We start from the raw sequence: 10,350 nt of genomic DNA on the forward strand, positions 1-10,350 counted from the left end.
ATTAGTTTGTCTCTCGTATGGTAAAATATTAGTTTATTCCTTACATGGTAAATTAACAAAACCCTATATGACAGAATTTAAAAAAAAGAACCATGAATGACATAATATTAAAAAAAAACTCATAATTAAACAATCAAAACCCCGTATATGGTAAAATTACAAAAAAACCCCATATTTTTTTCATTCTTGTTTTAAAACATAATTCAAAACTTATCAAATCAATTCAATAGACCACAAAATTATGCAAAATTAATACATGTATGAAATTTTGAGTTACTATTTATAAAAATACTTGATAAACCAAACTTTCCTCCAATTCTATATCACGATGTTGGAATAGGAATGAAAGTGTGAAAATGAGAAATTTCAAAGCCAATAGAGTTTGCTTGTGATAGTCTTTTGTTTGTATAAGCTTAGGATTTATATAGAATGAGTGGAGGATAATTTCAATATTAAATTATGGGTGTTGGTTATATCTATTTAACACCCAAAAAAGTGGTCAATTATGTTTAAATACTCTGAATTTTGGTCATTTTAATTAATTTTCCAAATTGAAATTATTACATCTTAATTTTATTACAATTCTATCTTAACTTATTAATTTTTAAGATAAATTAATATAATAAGTAATATGAATAATATTTTAGAATAATATCTTAGTGCTTTTTATTACATTCAACTAAATAAATTAATTATTTATACATATCATTTTTTTATTAAACACAATAATAATTTATAACTAGTAATCTTTTAGATAATTTATTTTTGTGATAATATTATATTTATAATAATAAAAGATTATCCAAACTAAATGTGTCCTGAAGTTAAACTATTACAACTGTATTTGAAACAAATTATCAACATTACTTTTCTACAATTGGATCAAATTAAATGATTATTGAAAGACTATGGTTTATTTGAAGTTAAAAATATAAATGCTCGATTTTCTTATTTTTACAATGAGACCCAACCCATAGGCGACATAAGCTGTTATAGTAGCAGGTCGTGTTAGGCTCACAGATTGTTCCAATCATATCTAAGTTTAGAAACCACACTCATTAGATTAGCCTAATATGACTAGACATTATTTAATTTATTAAAAAATAAAAATTACTTTTGTAATTTTTAAGAAACTGAAAAAGAAATTAATGATTATTAATGTCTTTGATATTTATGATTATATCATATTTATTAACTATTGATATTTTTTTAAGTTTCCCATAAAAAATTAATAATTAATAACATAGAAAATTAAAATATATTATCCAAAATATAATTAAAAATTGAAAAAAATATAAATTAATATCATTGGACATTCAAAAGGCATTTATCATTAATTAACACCATGGAAATTCAAAAGACATTACCAAAGAATAATTCAACAAGTTAGGGCTTACGAAGGTATGACTGAGGGGACTCTAGATCATGATACGAACCCTATCATGTTGGTAGACCAACTCAACTTGTTACTCTTCCATTAGCACAGCATGACCCCTTGGCATGGTGGACGGTATTGGGGTTGACTTGGCTTAGTTCAACTTGATATAATTCACTAGTATGTTTAATAGTTTATGGAGCTACAAGGTTTAACCATATAACAAATCTCTTTAAGATTTTAATTAAAAAAAGAAAGAAAGAAATTTCTTTACTTTAAAATTTATAACATGATGAATTGATAAATATTTTCGAAATTTTCATTATACTTTTTATAAGCAAATTTTTTTTTGTTATGAAGCCCTTTTTAGAGTCAAACAATTGAGTCTAACCGAAAGGGCGTGGAGTTTGGTTTGTCGTACGTGCTTGGTGGACCTAGATGTTGGGTGGAGGAAGCAAGGCTTGTGCTTTGTTATTTTCTTATATAGTTATATTGAATCTAAATTGAACTTTGCTAATAGATAAAGACAAAATTACCTAAACAAATAATTTAATAATTGTCTCCTCTTAAGCCGGACTACCCTTCTCCTATCTAGGCTTCATCTACCCCTTTCCTTTGGACCAATCATAACCATCAATTCTAGGATCTACTTTACCTTGATTCTCTAAATCTTATATTTCTCCTGAGTCCCTCTAATTTTAATAATTTTAACAACAACTCTGAAAATGGTTAAAATTTTATTTCGACACATGTTTTCTTTTATCTCATTGAGAAGAAACTGAATGAAACCAATTGGCCACTTGAAAATCAAGAGGCAAGCATTTAAGTAATATTTCTTTGAAAACCCACTGCCAATTGGAAAAAGAGGAAAAAAAATATCCTTTGGTTTCGTTGGCTGGCTCTAGAATCAAAGAGGTTTGGGGCTTGGGTTGTTTACTTGGTTTACAAAAACTAGCGTCAGGCCATGACTTGTGAAGAAACTATTGGTGCAGAATACGCGCTTGTAATGCGCTTAGGTCTTACCATTTTTATCCACCCAAATTTATTTAATGTTTTTTATTTATTTATATTAATAATAAATTAAATTAAATAAAAAACAACTCGCCGGCTGCGACTTGTTCCTTCTTCTTGTCCAATTCGTTGCTCTCTTCTTCTTCTTCTTCTCATCTTCCTTGCTTCTGCTCTTTAATTCTGATTCCGAACAAAATAATAATAATAATAATTAATTAATTATTTTTTAAAAATATTTTGAGAGAGAAACAAATTTCTATTTTTAATTATTAACAATCTCCACACAGGAACAAACGAACACGAAGACGAATCGCCTAAGGAATCAAAATCATGAGATGCATTATAAATTTTTTATTTTATTTTATATTTAAAAATAAATAAGAATTTAATTTTTATTTATACTCTCTTTCATTCTTGGTCGTTTTATTATTAGTTAAGGTCTGGTTTTGCTGAGCCCCAGATCTTGAACACCAAATAAAGAAAGTTTCAGATTCAAGATTATGAAATCAAAATACTTAAACTATCTACTTGCCTTCATCGGAGATCTTTCATTCAGGTATTTCTTTTCTTTTCCTTTCTTTTCATTTTATTCACAGTTTTCCCGGGAAACAAACGGAAAACATATAACATTGGAATTTTCTGGCTCTGTTGACTTGGAATTGCATTAGATGGACTGTTGTTCGTTTTGAATTTCGATTTGAGTTAGTCTTTGGTTTGACTTCTATTATAAAGCTTTCCTTTTTTATTTTTTTTTCACTTTTCTTTTTGTTTCTTTTTGGTTTTTCAAATTTAATTGTGGGAAATATATCTGTTTGGTTCAAGTGGTTGTCTAAATCTTCAGCTTTCAATTCATTTCAAGAGTTGGCTTTATCTTTTCTTGTTAAGTATTATGTTGTTTCTTTATCTGGGCTGACTCTTGAAATGGAAATTTTTATTTAATTTTCACGGGAGGTTATGCTTAAGATCCGATTTGGGAATTTGAATATTCTTTTTTGATCCATAACTTTAATTAAATGTTATTTATTTTGTTTTTTTTTTTTAAATTAGATGGGCTTTTAGTTGATTCATTAATGCTTTTTTCCAGTTTCAGATTGTTGAAGAATTATTAATTATTTTGATGTAAAGAATTACATTATGTGGAGGTAGCTAGAGCTTCTGATATCTTTATGCTGAGTAAGATAAAATGAAGTCAGTTAAAGCATGGCGTGTCGGCAACATGGGAGATTTGCAGATTTTGCAGGGCTCTCGCCACCGCCCTCCCTTGAAGAGGCCGGTTTGGATTATTGGGTTGGTGTCATTGGTAATTCTGTTTCTAGTTTTTGCTTACGTATATCAACCCCATACTCGCGGTGCCTGTTACGTGTTCTCTTCTAAAGGTTGCACCTTTACTGATTGGCTTCCACCAGTTCCGTTAAGGGAACTGACCGATGAAGAGATCGCATCTGGTGTTGTTATTAGGGATATTTTGAACACGCCTCCTATTCAGTCGAAAAATTCTAAAGTCGCTTTCCTATTCTTGACTCCTGGTCCGTTGCCTTTTGAGATGCTGTGGGATAAGTTTTTTCATGTAATTGTTTCTTTCTTGTTTATTCACATATTTATTCCGTAATTTTGAGAATTGAATATGCATCTGCTTCTTGAATTCTTGCTATTGCTTCATGAACCACTAAGTGGCATGGAAGAAATTTGACCTCAAGTTGTGATCTATTGTGATGGTATACGGGGATGGAAGGTGCTTCTGCATGAAATGCAACTTGTTTCATGTTAATATCTGCATGCATATGTTTTAACTTTTGCAATTGGCATATCTTCTGTCGTCATCTTGTGTTTGAAATTGTTCTTGTATACATTTTTTTTTTCCCAACTTTGACATTTTTTAATTTTTTAAAGTAGCCAGTATTCTTTTTGTTAGACAAGTCTCTTCCCCGACACAGAATATTCAATGGATCATATTAGCCACAGAGTTGTTTAGATCAGGGCGGTACTTTATGTAACCATTATGATAGAGTTTATGAAATGTTGAAACAGTTTTTGGAAAGATATCCAAGTTGGAGTGAATATAAAATGTTTTTAGCCATATGTTTTGAATAGCAAATCAATTACTTTTAACATTATGTTAAACTAGATATGATTTTAAAATAGCAACTCAATTACTTCTAAATACTTTAACTGAGATATGTTTTAATTAGTAACAGATATGCTTTGTACATCACATTAAGTTAAGTTATGCTGCCAGTTGCACTATATGTGTTTAGAGTTAGATGGCCTATGTCTGCTGTTAAATCTGATTATTTCTTCTGTTGGCTTGACATGGTAGAGAGTGTCTATAAGTGCTGTAGTTTGTGGACCTTAGTTGGGAAATGTGCTTAGATTTGGTTTCTAATCTTGCAAGGATTGCATGAGGATAATGATAAACTAGTTAGAGTAGTTTTGTGTTTCCTGAGGTCTAAGCTCCACTATCAAATTACTCACTCAGTTTCTAAAATATGGCAAGACTTTGGACAGCCAATGCTCAGTTTTTCAATTACTTTGATATGATTTGTTGCAGAAACATCTTTTATGATACGGGCTTGTTTAGCTGCCATGTTTCATTTATACATGCTAAGCTTATTTGTCCTGTTTATACATTTATACATGGTTAGCTTATTCGTGATGTGTACAGGCTGTGGCACTGAATTTTAACCTGTGATTTATTAACATGAATTTTAATTGTCCTCTTAGTTCATGGATTTCAATGCTATGAAGCCTGTCCTTAGTTGGTTGGCTTCAAATTGTACCATTAAATGAATCTTTTTACATTTATTATTGCAGGGTCATGAGGGTAGATTTTCAGTATTTGTCCATGCATCAAAGGGTAAACCAGTGCATTTTAGTCGATACTTCATTAATCGGGAAATACGCAGTGACCAGGTATGTAAGTTCAATTTCTAAGATTGTATTCTCTTATATCCTACCATTATTTATTTTTATGTTTTAATATTCTAGCCTTTTGTGGCTTCTCAACTTTTGTAAGAGCTGGTTAGCCCATTTGACTATTTTAATAATTTTTTCTACATTATTCTCCCTTGGTCCATGTAAAATAAATGCCAATTTTTCAAAGCTGCAAACCTATGAAAAATTTTCAGGAGTTGTAATTTCCGTACATCCAATTTTTATTATATCCAGCTCTTTCTTGTTTCAGTCATGACCTAACAGGTTATTCTTTCATCATTTCTGATTTGCTGGTTCATTCTTTGGTGCAATGTTATTGCTTAATTTTGTGGATCATCATCTGTTACTGCTGAGTTTCTGTCAACATTATCATAAACCTTCTTATATCTCATAAGTTATATGTAGTAAATATTTAGCAACTTGTTTGATCTGTTTTTTCTTAACTTACACCTTCTGACAATGAGCCTTAGTAATATGTTTAGTAGAAATTAAAGGTTCATCTACTGGATTTGAAATGCTAATTCACTTTCGTGGATCAATCTTTATTCTCTTTGCACACTTGTGGTACTGCATCCCATGGAACTCAATTGTGGGTGAAGATTGATGTCATCTGGCAACTGTTGTAAAACTATCATCCCCCTTTAGGCCCTTTTTAGAAGCTAAAAATAATTGCTTTCAAAGTTTCAATAAAATATTAAAACTGACATGACTTTAAAAAATACAGTTGGACTAAGCATCTGCCTTCCCTGTTAAAGAGTAATTATCATGACACTGCCAAGTTGGCCTTGTCAAAGAGATAATGTTGGAAGAATGCTCTAATTATTCTTGATGTGGAAAATCATAATGAAAATAATTGACAAAACAAGCACTGTTATGTAAGGGCAAAATATCAGTGCTTGTTTTGCTCACAGTTTGCACACACTTTTGAATGCACAAGTGGGTACACACATGATGTGTCATCATGTGATTGGGTAATTTTGAATTAAAAATAAAATAACATCCAATCACATGATAAAATATCATGTGTGTAACCTTTTGTGTATTTAAAAGTGTGTATACATAATATTACTTATTCCACTAACAATATACTTAAACCTTTTAGGGACCAGACAAGTTCAATAACAGATGTGCTGTTAAAAGTGTGATAATAGTGATGCTATTATTACAATAAGATTCGCATTGGTGGTATAACATATAAATAAGCCAATATTTCTACAATTTTTCTTGAGCATATCTACCTAAATCTCAAAATATTTTGACTCCATAGAATATTTTGAAATTATTTATTGCTATTATCTATCTTTCTTGTCGTGCTTAGTTAATTCAATTTTCTTGTAAATGCTTCTGTTGTCAAATTGCTGCAACTCTTCATTATGCTATTAATATTTGATGAAGTGGGCATCTATAAGCAGCTAAATCTGATAGTTTGGCTTGATTATATTTATAGGTTGTTTGGGGAAGAATTTCAATGGTTAATGCGGAGAGAAGACTATTGGCAAATGCTCTCAAAGATCCTGATAATCAGCATTTTGTGTTACTTTCTGACAGGTTACGAGATTATTGATTAGATTAAATTTTTTTTGGTCTTAACATAAATGACTTTCGCTATCATCAATTGCTGAATCGCTTTCTTATATTGCAGTTGTATACCCCTGCATGATTTTGACTATGTCTACAACTATCTGATGTACTCAAATACAAGCTTCATTGACTGGTATTATTTTCTTATGTGATGTAGTTCTATTTTCTATTTACTTGTCTATTTAAATATATATATATATATATATATTTGTGTAGATGGTGAAACGTTCATCTGAATCATGGTTGTGAGGAAATTGTTTTTACTTATGTATACACTCTTTTTTCTCTTTTTAGCTTTGAGGATCCTGGTCCACATGGGAATGGCCGGTATTCTGAACACATGTTGCCTGAAATTGAGATTCAATACTTTAGAAAGGGTGCACAGGTATGTTTTCATGGATATTATGTACAGTCTAATGAATTTGTATTTAAGTGCCTGTTAATGTTGTATCTACTATGTCATATTAATGTGCCTGATTGTATGGCTAATTTAGTTCAACAGGTTTCCTTTTCTTTATAAATGGTTATTGGGGCAGCTAAGATAAAAATATGTTGTTTATTATTTCAGCCTTTATGGTTAGCCATATAACATGCATTCTGTTTGACCTTGAACTAGTGAAAAGTCTGAGAATATATGTGGTGTCATTTGTGAATTGTATATTCCATTGGAAAGTCTGAGAATGCTAGTATCTTGGTGTAATTTGTCAATGTATTTTCTTGCTTACATACTCCTTCAAACCCACAAATGGAAGTGCCAGATTAGTTGTTTTAGACCTATCAACATTCAGCTCCATTTATTTGATTTTTGTCCATTCTCATTTTTTTTGGAATATTTAACATGTGAATTTTTGCAGTGGTTTACTATGAAGAGGCAGCATGCTGTAATAGTTATGGCTGACAATCTTTACTACTCTAAATTCCGTGATTACTGCAAGGTAAAGTTAATCTTAAATGTGGTTGCTTTATATTATCATTTTTCTGTGGTTTAAATTTTCGTCATGTTATTTAAGTTCTTCTGATCTCATTTGACAAATTGATGTCTACTTCTGCGCTTCTCTAATCTAGACATTCTTGATATTTCTTGATATAAGTGTGGTTCAAGATCTATGACTTGTTCAATTTTTGCTACCAGCTTGAACTCGTATATGTCATCAGAAAACCATTTTTTCTAATTCATATCTGTCGGTTTTAATTTCTTTGACATTATTTGATCAATTAATCCTGTTGTATCTTCAAAATCTTGTTCCATTAATTTCTAAAAGTATGTTATCTTCTTCTTATATTGTAGTTTTCCTGGTTCTTTAGGAGCAAGATCTAAGGGAATTAATACCATTACAATCTGCTTTTTCTGTGATTAAAAAAATATAGAATATTTGTTTTCTCCTTATTTGTTGGTTCTGCTTTTCTAGTAATCTAAAAGGAGAGAGATGTTTTAGTTTTTAGATGCTCGTGAGTTGGATTGTTAGCATTGGTTAATTTAACAAAATGTGTGACATTTTATAGTGATTCAGTTGAGTTTCTTGTCAGCTTTAAGTTTCAGCATTTGCAGAGAATATAATAATTGTCATGTTATTAAGGGACAATCTGTAACATGCAATGTTGCTGTCTTGATTGATTATATGATGGCTGAGCTGGTATAGTTTAGGTTTTGTGCAACATATGGCTGGATTTTTCTTGATATCTTTCAACTCTACAGCAAATTTATCTTTTATTCAGTGAAAACCTGACATATGAAGTCCACATTTGTGATAGCTATATGTTTTTGAGATCTTGGAAAACAGAGAATTATAAATGTTTTGCAAACCACACTTCATTAACATATGGGTGCTCTTGATGATGACAGCATGGTGTGGATGGTAAAAATTGCATTGCTGATGAGCACTACTTACCAACCTTTTTCCATGTAAGAACATTCTTCAAGACTGCATTTTAAAATTTGCTATAATTCAGCCTCTTATGAGTTTCCATGTATTTCAGATGATTGATCCTGGTGGAATTGCCAACCGGTCGGTTACACATGTTGATTGGTCTGAAAGGAAGTGGCATCCAAAATCTTACAGGTCTCGAGATGTTTCTTACGAGCTTCTGAAGAATATTACGGTATACTCATGCTATCTCTTGTATTTTTCACACAACAATAACATTTTGTCATGACCTTTTTTTTCCACGGATATTGCCCTGTGCTTAAGAGAGTCTAGCTCACATCCAAGCCTACCTAATTCAACTGTTATTTTTCAATGTCTATAGCAATAGCGTGGTCACAGGACTATAGAGGAATAGTTCTCATTGATATATTCTTTTAAATGATCTGATATCATAGCAACTCTTTTTTTTTTGGGCCTTTAATTTGAAAATATAGATAAGATAGGTGAATCAGCACCAGGAGAAACTTGTGCTTGATATCTCAGTGAGACTGATTCTATTTTGTTTTAGATCTAGACGATGGCACACCAAAGTTTAGTCATATATATTCTTCTAAAGTAGCTTTCATACAGTTTCCCGAACTTGGGTTTGACAATTTCTGATTGTGTAATATGCACTTGCAGTCAGTTGATAGAAGTGAGCATGTAACAAGTGATGATCAGGTAAACACTTTGCAAAAAATCCTCAGTTTTCACTGTCATATGCATGGTTATGATATATCTGAAGATAGTTTTGTGTTCCTTTTCTCTGTACAGAGGACTGTGTTGTTAAGGCCTTGCCTATGGAATGGTATCCGACGGCCATGTTACTTATTCGCCAGGAAATTCTATCCAGATACCATTGATAACTTGTTAAGCCTTTTCAGCAATTATACAACACTCTGAGGGAAATATTTTTGACTCTTTTATTCTTTGGTCTGATTGAACAGTTGTTTTCAACCTCTTCTTTCTTCATCGTGGCTCCCATTGCAAAGTTGTAAATTGCCACATTATTATTGAGGTTGGAATGTTCCCTTTCCACGATTCTTAAGTTCCAGGGGCAACATGGAGAGCTATAAGATTTGACTTGTGTTTTCTAGACTGGATGCCAACAGCTTAGTGCTGCTTCCTTAGGGCTGGGTAATTTGTTGTCCATTTATGGGCTGTTAATGATGTATTTCCAGTGCAGAAAATTTTGTGGGGGATGTTTCTAGTTGTAATTTATGTTGAATTTTTGTAAAACTTAAAACATATGAAGTTGCAAACAATCAGCTTTTAGAGGTAAAAAATTTCATCTGTTTTCTCTCCATCTTTATCAAACTACAATGGTGTTAAGCCTAAAATCTAATTATGTTATTCATCTTTAATAAAATATTATTCATAAGATACTTTCCATGGTTTAAACTTTAAATATGTTATTAGTGAAAATATAATTACCTGTGTTCTTTTTCATTTTTTAATTAATTATTAATTAAAATAAATTTTATTAATGAATTCATTTAATTTTTTTTCTAATACATAGCAATTTTGATGGAAATTTTTCTGGGTTAC

The 10,350-nt window shown here is 31.1% G+C and overlaps 1 protein-coding gene across 1 annotated transcript; it reads left to right on the forward strand.

Annotated features, from left to right (window-relative positions):
- The first annotated feature begins 2,528 nt into the window (after positions 1–2,528).
- Positions 2,529–10,108, forward strand: LOC123200789 (glycosyltransferase BC10-like). Its single transcript, XM_044616170.1, has 11 exons — positions 2,529–2,942; positions 3,471–3,953; positions 5,198–5,296; positions 6,765–6,865; positions 6,960–7,031; positions 7,193–7,283; positions 7,753–7,833; positions 8,742–8,801; positions 8,876–8,998; positions 9,445–9,483; positions 9,577–10,108. The coding sequence occupies exons 2-11, from the start codon at positions 3,570–3,572 to the stop codon at positions 9,703–9,705; spliced, it is 1,179 nt and encodes a 392-aa protein (XP_044472105.1). The 5' UTR covers positions 2,529–2,942; positions 3,471–3,569; the 3' UTR covers positions 9,706–10,108.
- The last annotated feature ends 242 nt before the right edge of the window (positions 10,109–10,350 follow it).

Source organism: Mangifera indica, chromosome 17 (assembly GCF_011075055.1).
Source record: "Mangifera indica cultivar Alphonso chromosome 17, CATAS_Mindica_2.1, whole genome shotgun sequence".
NCBI classification, from domain to species: domain Eukaryota; kingdom Viridiplantae; phylum Streptophyta; class Magnoliopsida; order Sapindales; family Anacardiaceae; genus Mangifera; species Mangifera indica.

Coding starts and splice junctions, on each gene's coding strand:
- LOC123200789 (XM_044616170.1), top strand. CDS start 3,570: ATGAAGTCAGTTAAAGCATGGCGTGTCGGCAACATGGGAGATTTGCAG. Junction 5,297..6,764: donor GGGAAATACGCAGTGACCAG/GTATGTAAGTTC, acceptor TTATATTTATAG/GTTGTTTGGGGAAGAATTTC. Junction 8,999..9,444: donor AGCTTCTGAAGAATATTACG/GTATACTCATGC, acceptor ATGCACTTGCAG/TCAGTTGATAGAAGTGAGCA.